Source organism: Bos mutus, chromosome 25 (assembly GCF_027580195.1).
Source record: "Bos mutus isolate GX-2022 chromosome 25, NWIPB_WYAK_1.1, whole genome shotgun sequence".
Classification (NCBI taxonomy): domain Eukaryota; kingdom Metazoa; phylum Chordata; class Mammalia; order Artiodactyla; family Bovidae; genus Bos; species Bos mutus.
The window spans coordinates 16,928,386-16,942,233 of record NC_091641.1 but is presented as its reverse complement, the minus strand read 5'-3'; the positions used below and the strand labels follow the sequence as shown (position 1 = coordinate 16,942,233).

The 13,848-nt window shown below is 47.6% G+C and overlaps 2 protein-coding genes across 2 annotated transcripts in view; one reads left to right on the top strand and one right to left on the bottom strand.

Moving 5' to 3' along the window:
- The window catches only part of GTF3C1 (general transcription factor IIIC subunit 1), a 79,692-nt gene extending 70,321 nt beyond the window's left edge, over positions 1–9,371 (bottom strand). The window contains exons 1-4 of the mRNA XM_070362912.1: positions 9,092–9,371; positions 4,858–5,067; positions 2,043–2,219; positions 1,332–1,475 (exon numbers count right to left, since the gene is read on the bottom strand). Of these exons, the coding sequence (XP_070219013.1) occupies positions 1,332–1,475; positions 2,043–2,219; positions 4,858–5,067; positions 9,092–9,312 (752 nt within the window). The 5' untranslated portion in view covers positions 9,313–9,371. The remainder of the gene's footprint in view (positions 1–1,331; positions 1,476–2,042; positions 2,220–4,857; positions 5,068–9,091) is intronic.
- Positions 9,372–9,542: 171 nt separating this feature from the next.
- Positions 9,543–13,848, top strand: part of KATNIP (katanin interacting protein) — a 229,622-nt gene continuing 225,316 nt past the window's right edge. The window contains exon 1 of the mRNA XM_070362218.1: positions 9,543–9,600. Within this exon, the coding sequence (XP_070218319.1) occupies positions 9,594–9,600 (7 nt within the window). The 5' untranslated portion in view covers positions 9,543–9,593. The remainder of the gene's footprint in view (positions 9,601–13,848) is intronic.

Sequence of the window (13,848 nt, the reverse complement as noted above, 5' to 3'; positions counted from 1 at the left end):
ATACGGCAGGAAATAATTCCATTCTTCACGCCCTTTGTTGCAAAACTTCTATATAACCTGGTTCTCCCTACCTCGTCTCCTCAGAGCAGTTCTCTCAGGGTTGCTTGAGATGCTGCCTTTGAGGCTTAAAGTCCTAAAAATTCCCACAGAATAAAATATAATCCTCAACTTTGAGGTTGTATTTTTTGAGTCAACAATACCGTAAAGTTTTAGGAGGCATCTATTTACACATTTCCTTATAAATCAGATGGTAAGAGAGGATAGGGATGATTTCACAAAGAAGTTCAGCTTTTTTAAAATTCAGGCACAAAATGTGAACCTAGGTCTCCTTCATTGAAATACAGTGCTCTGTGTATTAATCAGGACACACCTCTGATTCTGCTCTCACTTTACTGGTGTGAAGGCCCTTCCCTTCCTTTGCATTTTTAATGTGAAGTACAGGTCATAATAAATGCTCACAAGCTAATGGCCACCACAGGAAGCTATTAAAGGAGCCCAGGGCTCCTCAGCTGCGGGGAACAGGGACAGAGTGAGGGGTTTGTGGGGAGGGGGTTGTGCTAGGAGAGGGGCGGAGAGAAAGATATTGTCATGCCACTGTGGAAGGCGAACTTGGCTTTAACTACCCACACAGGTCTAGCAGCAGCAAGGGCAAATGTATGGGCTCGGGAGACTTGTTCATTTGTCCTGCCTTTCCATGAATGAAAGAATACACGAAGGCACAGATATTCACTGCTTAGGAATGAGCACCAAGCTGTGCCAGGGCCTCTCTACAGAAGAGGGAAACAGCGGTTCAGTGAGGTCAAGTGACTGTGCCCAAGTCAGGAGCAAAGAATTAAATACAGATCTTGACTTCAGCCCCTTGTTCTCTCTTCTACCCACAGAATTCTGTCGCCATAACAAATCAAATTTGACTTATCGGCTTTTCGTTCTACCCTCCCCCTAAATTTCACCGAAACGTTAACAGTCCCTACTGCTGGGCTGTGGGGCGAGAGGTATTTCTTCCCCCTTCTTTTCTATATAATTTCCAGATTTTCTAAATAAGCATGGCTTATTTGCATAATCAGAAACAGATGGAAAATATCTTTTTCCTAAAAGCTAGCCATATTTGATTTCGCCTCTAGGATTTTGGTTCTTTTTTTTTCTTTTCTTTGTTGGCTGCACTTCAAGGCACAGAACTTCCAGACCAGGCATTGAACCCGCACCCCCTGCAGGGGAAGCCAGATTCTTTACCACAGGACCACCGGGGAAGTCCCGCCTCTAGGAATTTTAAAGGCACAGGACACCAGGCTGAAATACAGAGGTAAGGAAGCGCTCCGGAGTCTACACTGTACCTGTCCATGTGAAACCGGTTCAGGAGGAGGAGGATTGAGTGCTGCTGGGCCCCGGTGGGCAATCGGATCACATGGGACTGCATCGTAATCAGCCCATTTTTGTTCAAAATTTTCCTGTGATAGTGAAGCTTCCCAGCATCAACCCTGGAGGAGAGGAAGAGAGCAGTCATTTTGCTTTGCTGGTTACTTTCACCCCACAATGCAGAAGACGTGAATACCAGAGACACATCCCCACCCTCTCCCCCCATCCAATCAACCTAGGAGAGCTGCTGCTATGTGACAATGGCCATGGACAGCAACCCAACCTAAGGCGCATTCTGGTTTGCCAGATGGGCTCAATTTATGCCCACTGCCTTGCATTCCTTCTGGTCAGCTCCACCTTTCACTCTCAAAATATCTAGTTTGAACAATAAATTCTATGGTCACCGTAGGGTCTGTTTTTTTTTTTTTCCTATTTTTGGCCGTGCCATGCAGCATGCTGAATCTGAGTCCCCTGACCAGGGACTGAACCGGTGGCCCTTACAGTGGAAGGGCAGGGTCTTAATCACTGGACCACCATGGAAGTCCCCCCTTTTCGTTTTTTTCCAGGGTCTCTTCAATGAGAAAGTACCATGCCTTCAACCACCACAGATGCTGGGACTGCCCAGGTGACAGGGCCTGATGGTCAGGGAGCCCCGACATTTACAGCAGAATAGCAAAGCATCCTCTTACTTGAAAGCAGTGCTGTGGAGGTCTCGCTGGAGCTCCCCCTGCCACCGGGACCGGCCTAACCGCTCCAAGATGCAGTAGGAGAAGTCCGGGAGCTTCAAGTCGGGGTCGCCCTCAAAGCCGATCAAGGCCCGGTACCGCATGTCCTGGGAGGCAACAATGATCAGTTTCTTCCCCCACCTGCAAACCAGAAGCCACAGAGGGAAAAAAAATCACTTTAATTTCTTTAAGAAAATCGAAAGGTTTAAAAGCAGAACCTTAGTGAACCATGGTTTCCTGCTTCTCCTCAGAGGTTCACAATCCCCAGTTAAGGAAGTTTCCATCCTTAGAATCACAAGAGGGTTCAGGGGGAACAGAGCCAGTCTCACCACTTCCTTGCCCGGACCCCTCCCAGTCCTGCCAGGGCCTGGGACCCAAACCCAGACTACTCCCCACCAGAGCCTGGAACCTTCTACACACCCCCACTGCCTGGCTCTGCACCCACAATGGCCCCATTGGTCCTCTGCCCACCTCATCCTTAGGCTACTAATTCTCATCCTTTAGATCACTGCTCAGATACCAACACCTCAATTCTCCATAAAAATGCTAACCAAAAGGCCATCCCTGCCTCTGACCATTTCTGGACTCATCACACACCTGGCACTCTTAGAAATGGCCACATTTTGGGGGGCACACGTTCCTGCTATAAGCGCCCTAAGTGGGAGGGGGGCAGGTTGTCATCTGGGTCCCCAGGACATCCTCAGTGTCTTCAATGGTTACAGAAGGGCCTCTGTAACCATCTATTAAGTGAACGAACTCGCCTCCTGAACTGGACTGAGAAAACAAAACTTCAGAGTCAAGAACAGTGCCCCGTGTGATGGGTGAACCTGCAGTTCTTGAGAGCAGACCCTGGGACAAACCATTAGCTCCTCCTACGGTCTGGGTGTGTGAAAAATAATGCCTGCAAAAGAGGTCAAGCCCCCATCCCAGCAAGGCGCTTCGAGAAGCCCTGGCTTGGGATATAGACTTCTCTGCTGAAGCTCAATAGTCCCCAACGCTGAAGACAAAGAGACTCCGCCCTGGGGCCTTGCCTGCTGACTTATTAATAAATGGCCGTCTTGGGCAGACTGTCTCGGGTCCCAGCCCTGCCGCAGAGATCCCACGAGGGTGTGATGGCAGAGAAGCCATCCTTACTTACTCCTTGGCATAGAGACACACCAGCTGGAGGAGCTCCCTCTCCCAGGGGAGTAAGTCACTAAAGGTCTGTATGAGCGCCCACGGGCTCCCAAGCCCTCCCATCTACAGGCAGCATTTATTCCTCCCAGCCTGTGGTTTACAGATGCCTGATCCTAAGGCCTGTCTTCACTCACATCACTCAGCCTGACAGTTCTTCCTCCTGCTTCCCTCCCACCGCCAAAAAACAGATGATTCCACTGCTCCTACCGAGCAGGCAAAAAGTAAAAAGCTGAGATTGCCAATGTTTTCATTTAACTGCAACTTCCTTCGCATTGCTTGTGACCCAGTTAGTCTTCTGTATGGTCCATCTCTAAAGAGTGTTAGGCAGCAAATACGCATGATGGACAAGACAGTCTCCTTTCTGGGTCTGCACGTCACAAACTTATGACCTGTGTCCTCGAAACAGGTTCATTAAGTTAAAATGGAAGAGCTCAGCTGAGAAAAGTTTGAAAACAGGGACACTGACTCGCTGCTTTAAAAATGTATTCAGGGTGGTTTACCCCCGTCCTGTGGGAACTCCAACCTTTCCCAGTAGCTGACTCTAGGACTCGTGCCCGAGGCCTGATTTGCTGACTGTGGTCATCAAATTATCCAACACTGATTAAATGCCATGCAAAGAACCAGCAATGCCAAGATAAATAAAAAATGGCATCTGCCTTTGTGGAGCTCACAGTCTAATGAAGAGAAAGACAAGAAAAGAAATCACTTATAAGGGGATGCGATAACTGAGACTGGGGTTATGAAATGACATGTACAAGGAGCCCCCAGTTCGGGCCTACGAGTGTGAAGAGAGCTTGTGGGCTGTCACCAGGGAGAGCTCTCAAAGAGGGGGGTTCCTGAGGAGGCAGGAAGCCCGATGGGGCAGGGGCAGGAAGCAGGCGCTGCAAAGCTCCAGGAGGGGAGGGGGGATCCAGGGGGACAGAGAGCGAGTGTGGCTGTTTCTTAGAAGCTTGGCTCCAGCAACAGTCAGTCACAGGGGATCTGAGGTGGGGAGAGGGTCTTGTTTTAAGACGAACGAATCACAGTGTCAGGCTGGGGAGAAAGCAGTGTGGATAGGGAAAAGCTGAAAATAAAGGAGAAAGATGAGCCAGCTAACAGAGGCGGGAAAGAGCACAAGGTTCTGGGGAGAAAGAGAGGAAGAGAATCACTGGCGGAGACAGGGCCTGGTTTCCGTCTCCTCTGAGGTGAGGGAGGAGGGAAACGGGGGCCAAGCCTGCAAGCTGAGGAAGAAGGTGGCAGCAAGGTGAGTTCACGCTGGAAGCTTCTCCCTGTTTGTCAAGGAGGAAGGGAGGTGGGGATGGGGCGAGGGGCTTGGGAAATCGGGACCCTGACTGAAGACTCACAAAAGGACTGCTCACTAAGCAACAAAGGACGGAACCTGGACACAAAGGGAAAAGAAAGGCAGCCTTCCCCATCCCCACCCCAGCCCGAGCAAGATCAGCCCCAAAGGAAGCGGAGTGATGAGGCAGAGGGCCGGCTTAGTTAGGGCAGGGTGGATGCGCTCTGAGAACACCGGGCTGCACCCCGTCCTGGCGCACTGACCACACACCCCAGCTCAAAGCAGGACGATGCCCACCGGTCTCCCACAGTGCAATCGAGTTACCTGCCAAAGGCTTCCACCATCGTGCAGCGGGGCTGTAACATCTTGGTTCTGATGTCGTTGGTAATGTTCTTCCTCTCCTTGAAGTACCGGCATGAGCCCTGGATGCCATCTTTATTCTCCAAGATCATGTGAATGGGGTAGACATCCTCCAGAGGGACCGGGTCCCTCCTGGACTCCACGATGCCCGTTTCCAAATCAATTTCTTCATACCTAAGGCGGGGAGGTGGGGGGGGGGAGTGCACAAACGTCGAACTGCAGCTCAGCCTCAGAAGTAACACATGCTGGGTGTGTTCTTCTGACAACCTCTGGCCGAGGTCGGGGAGAGGGAGTAAGAGTCCCTGGTCTCCCTGCCTTCCTAACGCAGGACGTCTTGACAAGCACTGTCTCTGAGTCTCCATCCCAGACAACACAGATCTTCCCAGGAGCCTCCACGTTCACCCGCAAGGATGAATGGTGAAATTGGAACCACCTTCCTGGCCCCACCACCTTCCTTGCTTTTCGTTTTCCCTGCAAATCCTGTGCCTGGTTTCCAAACCATCAAGTTTGGACTTAATGACTCAAGGCTTCCCTACTCAGAGATGTCACCTTTCCATCTCTTTAACTACCCCTCTTTCACTTTCACCCATTTTTATGGTTTTCAATTATCACTTGGCATGTTAACAATTCTCACCATCAAATCCTTAGCCCTGTTTCTTGCCCCCAAACACTAATCCTGTTTTCAACTGTCATGTTTGATGAGATCAAAACCAAAGTTATGACGGCCACTTTTTCTCCCAGTGGCCTTTTATCAACACCATGGAGACATCCTGAGTTGTGCTTCTTTTATCCAGTCAGCTACGTTTGTCAAGTGTTCCTTCGGAATCCTGCTCACATCCTGCGCCTGTCAAATCCCATCTGCATTTGTCAGTGCCTTTCCTTCTTGCCCTGTCTGTAACCTCTGCACTACTTAACCCTCCATTCTCAAATCACACCTTGTCAATTCAGGCCATTCTGGCCTGCTGTCCTCTGGCTCTCCAGTTATAACGTCCCAGGCTTCTTTTGAAGGCTCCTGGGCCTTCATCCACCCCAGGGGCCATGTCTTAAGGCTTCCAACCACACTACACTCTCTCCCAGGGAGGGTCCTGGCCAAGAGCTTCCATTACCAGTCACAGGGGTGACTCCATGTGCCCAGCTCAGTCCCACTCTCTGACCTGCTGACCCTCCCACAAAGCTAGATGTTGACCAACCAGAATCTCCAGGGTGTTTCAAGATTTGTTCAGCATATTCCCCACTTTCCCCCAGGTTCAGCCTCCCTGCTGCACTTCTGTGGTCCCCATCACAGCAAAGGGTAGCAGTCATCAATTTTAACAGAGAAGAGCAAAACCTGGATCTGTTTCTTTTATTTAACCTTTGCCATTCGTTGCTTTTGTTAATATAATCACTAAAAGGATGCTGTCAATAGCTGTAAGCAATCAAAATGGCTTGCCTCAGGGGAACCTGCCCCAACCCACCCCCCACCCCCCCATCTGCTATAATGGTAAACTGACTTGCCTTTGTTCATCTCACAGGGATGCATTCTGACCCTGCCCACCTGTCAATAGCTGCAGAAAATAAGAAATTAGCACATCCTTTTTCCTCTGCTGGCCCAGCCAAGAGATAGTCTGCAAGATTCCAGTATTCTTGCCTGGAAAATCCCAGGGAGAGAGGGGCCTGGCAGGTTACAGTCCATGGGGTCAGAGTCGAACACGACTTAGCAACTAAACAACTACTTCTCATGCTGGCCCAACCAAGAGATATTCTGCAAGACTAATGGCCTTTCAGGGGCTTCCCAGGTGGCCTGGAGGTAAAGAATCCGACAGCCAAGCAGGAAACACAGGTTCAATCTCTGGGTTGGAAAGATGCCCTGGGAAAGATGCCCTAACCCACTCTTGCCTGGGAAATCCCATGGACTGAGGGGCCTGGCGGGCTACAGTCCATGGAATCACAAAAGAGTTGGATATAACTTAGTGGACAGCAACAACAACAATGGCCTTTTAACTTTTTGCCTCACCTCTTCCACCCTTAACAGAAACTGGCATTCAAGAATCTGGTACTCAAGGGTGCTAGCCTGCCGTCTTCATGGATGCTCAGTTTTCTGAATAAAGTCGCTATTTCTAGCCTCAATATCCTGTCTTCTGATTATTGGCCTGTCATACACTGTGGTGCTGGAGAAGACTCTTGAGAGACCCTTGGACAGGAAGGAGATCAAACCAGTCAATCCTAAAGGAAATCAGTCCTGAATATTCATTGGAAGGACTGATGTTGAAGCTGAAACTCCAATCCTTTGGCCACGTGATGCAGAGAGCTGACTCAATGGAAAAGACCCTGATGCTGGGAAAGACTGAAGGAAGAAGAAGGGGATGACAGAGGATGAGATGGTTGGATGGCATCACTGACTCAATGGAAGTGAGTTAGAGCAAACTGCGGGAGATAGTGAAGAACAGGGAAGCCTGGTGTACTGCAGTCTGTGGGGTCACAAGGAGTCAGACATGACTGAGCAACTGGACAACAAGCAACACACTCAGATGCCCAAAAGTCAGGAACTGGATGGCATCATCCTCCAGACCTACTTTTCTTTATACCCCACACCCAACCAGTCATCAAATCCTGCAGATTCTTCTGCCTCATGTCTGATTCCATCAGCTTTTTCTCTTCATTCTCACACCCAGCATGGAAAGCCAAACCCTGACTGTTGGTTCGTGAGTGGATTACTACAGATCTCTCAGCTTCACTCTTTGCCTCTAGTCTGACCCTCCCTTTGGTGGTGTAGGCTTTAAATGGATTAGTGCAGTCCAATTGGTAAGGGCAGGCTGGATTCTGAACCAAGACTTCCTGGATTCAGTTTCTAGGTTCTGCCCCTGCTAGTAGACGACTCTCTCTCTGTCTCAGTTTTCTTTCTCTTGAAGGAGATAGGGATAAGAATATCCTGCTTTGTATAAATAGTACTTAGTATATTCAAGAATCTTAGAACAGTCCCTGCTTACAATAACCATATACATAAATGTCAACTATTATTCTTCATTCACTACTTCCAGTTCTACACTTCAACCAAACTTATTTCTCTTCCTTTAGAAAAATTCTGCCAACTGGCTACCTAAATCCAACCTTTAAGTCTTGTTTTACACAGTATTCCCTCTGGAAACCTGACCCTCAAAACAAAAAAAAAAAAAAAATCACAGCTTTGGGAAGCGAATCAACACCCAGTCACCTACAACGTCCGTAACTTTGGATGGGTGACTTAATTTCTCTCCATCACTGTTTCCTCCGCTGCAAAATGGGGAAGATAGCTGGGAATTCCCTAGCAGTCCAGTGGTTAGGACTCAGTGCTGGATGGGGAACTAAGATCCCGCAAGCCACACACTGGAGCCAAAAAAATTAAAAACAAAAACAAACAAACAAAAAAAAATGGGGAAGAAAAGAGCACCTTCCTCATAGGGTCAATGCGAGAATAAAATGGGTTCAATCTCCTGAAACAACAGGAACAAGATATTGCCTAGTACCAAGTTATGTGTTTGTGCTCAGTCGCTCAGTCGTGTCTGACTCTTTTGTGACCCCATGGACTGTAGGCCGCCAAGCTCCTCTGTCCATGGAATTTTCCAGGCAAGAAGACTGGAGCGGGTTGCCATTTCCTACTCCAGGGGATCTTCCTGACCCAGGGATCAAACCTGCGTTGCCTGCTTGGCAGGGGGATTTCTTCACCACTGCACCGCCTGGGAAGCCCAGAGCACCAAGGCATAAGCAGCAATAAATAAATGTTAGCTATCATTATTGTTGTTGCTGGTGTTGCTAAACTTGCTCTCTAATCCAGCACTGAATGAATGCTCCATAAAGGTTTGTTGATTTCAACTGGTCTCTAGTCTTGATCTGAACAGCCTTACTGCTTCAATCCTAAGCTCCACTTCAAAGAAAATACTCTTTAAAACCCAAAGCATACCCTCCCAAAGCATATCCTTCCAGTTCTGCTCACCATCACCCCAAACACACACGAACATAATGGAACATCACAAGGCGATCCCCCAACTCCATCAGACGCCTGGGCCCTGCCAGGCCGAAGACCCCCCAATCAGCCTTACTCTGCGCCCCCCCCCCCCATCAGGCTCCGGGTCTTCCTTCCGCTCCACTCCTTTCTCTCCCCTCTCGTAAGAACCTGGCAGCCTCCCAGCTCCATCAGACCCCGAGCTCTGCCCTCTCCCGCCCGCAGGGCCAGGCCGCTGACCGGTCTTGGAGCTGGAGGTCTGGTCGTTCCCGAGGCTCCTCGTAGAAGCTGATGCCCGGGTTCGTGGCAAGGGCCCGCCACAGAAACTCCTGCGTGTAGGGCTCCAAAGGAAGTGGGAAGGGCGGCACTCGCGTCTCCAGACGGCTCCAAAGCGCGGGAAGGCACAGGCCATCAAGCCCCTCCAGGGCCACCTCGTCCAACAACGACTCCAGCGCGTCCATTGCTACTTCAGTTAGCTGCACCCGGGGCGCCTGCGTACCACGCCGCCAAGGGCCCCGGTCCAGGGCGCCTGCGCACAACGACTGGCAGCCAGGGAGGCGGGGCGGACCCGGGAACCGGAGGAGGAGTTACAGACCGAGATCGTAACGTCACTCCCTTTGGGGGCGGGTTCATTCCGTGGAGCTCCTCCGCTATTGGTCCGGAACCCCGCAGTAACCAGGGGAACTTCAAACAGTGTAGAGGCCGCTTCCGGTTCGAGCTCCCGGAACCGCCGCCTCTAGAGATGGACGGTGAGTATCCGTGGGCCCCTCCGGGAGGTCGGGCAGTTACTCTCCCATTCCTCCTGAGGGCCCTCAGGGCAGAATCCTAGGCCACAGACCCCTGGACCATCACTGCCTGACCAAGGGAGTCGTCGTCGGAGGGAAAGGGAACCTAAGTGGTCCGGGATGGGAAGAGGAGGCTGGGGGGAGTGGTCAGTGATTTGGTCACTGTGCTGCCTGTGGTTGTGTTGGGACCCGGTACTGGCCGGGGCATCAGAGAAAGGGTTTAGGGTGGGTGGGTGGGGGGGAACCAACAACAACAAATAGAGGTCTGAGGGGGTGGGTCTTGTGTGTCATGGGTGTGGAACTATGAAATATAGGAGTTAATGAGGGTAGGCATTTACAAGGGTAGTGCAATCATCAGCTACTGGGGATGGGAGTCGGGGGAGACTAGGGAATACTCTCTGTGCTTTGATGTTAATGATACTGTTCCGTGCCAAGAACTCTGTAAATGCTGTCAAGCAGCTCGATAAGCTTCATAAATTTTTTGAGTGTTATCCCATTTTACAAATGAGGACACAGGCTCAGAGAAGTTGAAGTATCTTACCCCAAATCAAAGTCATCAAGTGGCAGAGTGAGAAAGGGACCCAGGCACTGGCTCTGGAGCTGAATTAGGGAGTTAGAGATATGGAAGGAATTTTAGAAGCCCTTCATTCCAGAAGTTGCAAATACAGACTTGCAGGGGCAAGTCTAATGGGCTGGATTGGGCTGTGATTAAAAGTCAATTTCTTTTCTGAAAGAGAAGCTTCTCACTCAGCTCAAAGCAGTTATTTTCCTCGGGGGTGCTTCTCAAAATGCTGTGATGGCTAATCATGCTGAAGGCCAGATGCAGCCTGTGGGCCATCATTTGGGGATCCTCAGTAAGAATCATGGCGTCCTCAGTGGCTCAGATGGTAAAGAATCTGCCGGCAATGCAGGAGACCTGAGTTCTATCCCTTGAGCAGGAAGGTCCCCTGGAGTAGGAAATGGCAACCCACTCCAGTATTCTTGCCTGAGAAATCCCATAGACAGAGGAGCCTGGCAAGCTGCAGTCCATTGGGTCAGAAAGAGTAGGACACTACTGAGCAACTAACACTTTCACTTTCAATAAGAATCATAGAATTCTATGATTCCAAAAATAGGCTATCCTGATATCTCATTTTATAAATGGGAAGACTAAAGTCTAGAGAGATTGGTAGAGTCTACTAGCAGTAGTACCTACTGGCACACCAGTAGAGTCTACTACCAATAATTTTTCCCACTACACCACTGTCCCTCACTTCTGAAAAGTTTGTTCCTAATACAGTATGGAAAAAAATTTTAATTGAATAATCTGTTTTACGCTTAAAAGACATCTTTGGCCTTTGGACTTCAGAGGTAGTATAAAATGTCATTCACCAGTTTGCCCAGTGGAAAGGTCCATGTTAATGTTGCTATAGAACATCAAAACTCAGATCTTCTTTTTACTTAGGATGCCTTTATGCTCTTACCTCAAAAGAGCTTTGTATGTATTATGTCTGTGATATTGACCATATCAGAAATGAAAGTTGAGAAAATCTTAAATTTATCATGTATCAGTTCATTTAAAAGTAATAATAAGTGCATTACTTCTGAACATAATACTTTTAATGAAAAGAAGCTATATTCCCCACCAAAAAGATCAGTAGAAAATGTGGTATTGTTTTACATTTTCTTAAATCTCTTTAATACGTGGATTAGTAGGAAATAGCTAGACTCATTTCTGCTTCATCAGTCAAACTGTGGTGGTGTTATTTTGGCTGATGTATTTGAAGAAAATGGGGCCCCACACAGACATATATTTGGGGCAGGGAATATTTTAATTGCCATTTTATATAACTATAGACATTCTTCTTTGATTCTATTCCAAAACTTAGCAAGTGGTAATTTCTCGAAGGTCAGCCACAATGTGGCATCTGAAACCATATCAGTGAACTTTTGTACTCTGTTACATTAAAACCCATTGGTCTATCTTGCCCTTTGATTGCATATTTTACCCATGTATGATTTCATAATATTAAGCATTGGTCATTTGGAAAATGTTATTTCACTGATTTATGCAAATCTTCATGTTGACATTGGAAATGACATTCCATTTATGTAGTATTAAATGGCATATCATTACACAATGTCAAAAAATTACATTCCTTTAGTATTCCTATCATTTTTTTTTAAAAGGAGTTTAAGTATTGGGAAACTATTAAACTCAAAGTGTAGACTAAACAAGTTTCCTACTTATTTCCACTGGAAAGCTTAAGATTTTTCATTGGCAACAAACATCATCAGTTGTTTCCAAAAAGAGACAGGCTTACTTTTTTTGTATTTAAGAAAATGTCTGCCACAGACTCATGTCTGAATAACTGTAGTTTGTCTTTTCGTTGTTCGTTCAAGTAAAGATGACATTTGATAAAATATTTGGCTAGTTCAGCTGGCAAATTAAATAACCACACAAGTGTTTTCTAGACCAACTGTTGTACTTTGGCTTATAGCAGAAGTGTTTGATGTGTACCTTGCATTTTTTCACACAAAATATTAAAAAAAAAGTGTTCTCATGGGTTCAGGTTTAATAAAATTAATTTTTCCTGTTTCATCAGTTCAGTTCAGTTCAGTCGCTCAGTCGTGTCCGACTCCTTACGACCCGCAGCACGCCAGGCCTCCCTGTCCATCACCAAGTCCCGGCGTCCACCCAAACCCATGTCCATCGAGTCAGTGATGCCATCCAACCATCTCATCCTGTGTCGTCCCCTTCTCCTCCTGCCCTCAATCTTTCCCAGCATCAGGGTCTTTTCCATTGAGTTAGCTATTTGCATCAGGTGGCCAAAGTATTGGAGTTTCAGCTTTAGCATCAGTCCTTCCAAAGAACACCCAGGACTGATCTCCTTTAGAACGGACTGGTTAGATCTCCTTGCAGTCCAAGGGACTCTCAAGAGTCTTCTCCAACACCACAGTTCAAAAGCATCAATTCTTTGGTGCTCAGCTTTCTTCACAGTCCAACTCTCACATCCATACATGACCACTGGAAAAACCATAGCCTTAACTAGACAGATCTTTGTTGGCAAAGTAATGTCTCTGCTTTTGAATATGCTATCTAGGTTGGTCATAACTTTCCTTCCAAGGAATAAGTGTCTTTTAATTTCATGGCTGCAGTCACCATCTGCAGTGATTTTGGAGCCCAGAAAAATAAAGTCAGCCACCATTTCCACTGTTTCCCCATCTATTTGCCATGAAGTGATGCGACCGGATGCCATGATGTTAGTTTTCTGAATGTTGAGCTTTAAGCCTACTTTTTCACTCTCTTCTTTCACTTTCATCAAGAGGCTTTTTAGTTCTTCACTTTCTGCCATAAGGGTGGTGTCATCTGCATATCTGAGGTTACTGATATTTCTCCCAGCAATCTTGATTTCAGCTTGTGCTTCCTCCAGCCCAGCATTTCTCATGATGTACTCTGCATAGAAGTTAAGTAAGTAGGGTGACCATATACAGGACCTTCTTAAGTGGAAATGTTTTGTTGTCTGTTTTGTCGTCAGTCATGGCACTAAAGAAAATAAGGACTACTGGTACAGTATGGTGCCAGTGCCTTGTAGCCACTCAAGCTATAAGCGGTTTTATTAATACCTACTGTTGTTTTTGCATCATCAGTGCAAATGCTGACCCAGTAGAAAAAGTTTTAGAATTTATAATAGAGATAATAATTTTCAGGGAACCCCTCTTCCTCCCAGGATCTGTGGAGCACACCTTGAGAAACATTGCTATAGACCATTGGCAAGAGGTCTGTTCAGTCACTTCTAATTGTTATCTTCTGAGCACTCCTAGAGCATTATTATGACCCGGCAGAGGAACCTGTCCATTTTTCAGACTGGTTGAAAAGTGAAAGTGAAAGTCGCTTAGTCGTGTCTGACTCTCTGCGACCCACCAGAATACTGGAATCAGTAGCCATTCCTTTTTCCAGGGGATCTTCCCAACCCAGGGATCAAACCCTGATCTCCCGCATTACAGGCGGATTCTTTACCAGCTGAGCCACCAGGGAAGCCCAAGAATATTCAAGTGGTAGCCTATCTCTTCTCCAGGGGATCTTCCCCACCCAGGAATTGAACTGAGGTCTCCTGCATTGCAGGTGGATTCTTTACCAGCTGAGCTACCAAGGAATCCCTTTCAGACTGGTTATAAAAAGAAAAAAATTGTTCTCTTTAAGAAAGTATTTGCCCTAAGATTAGATTTAGC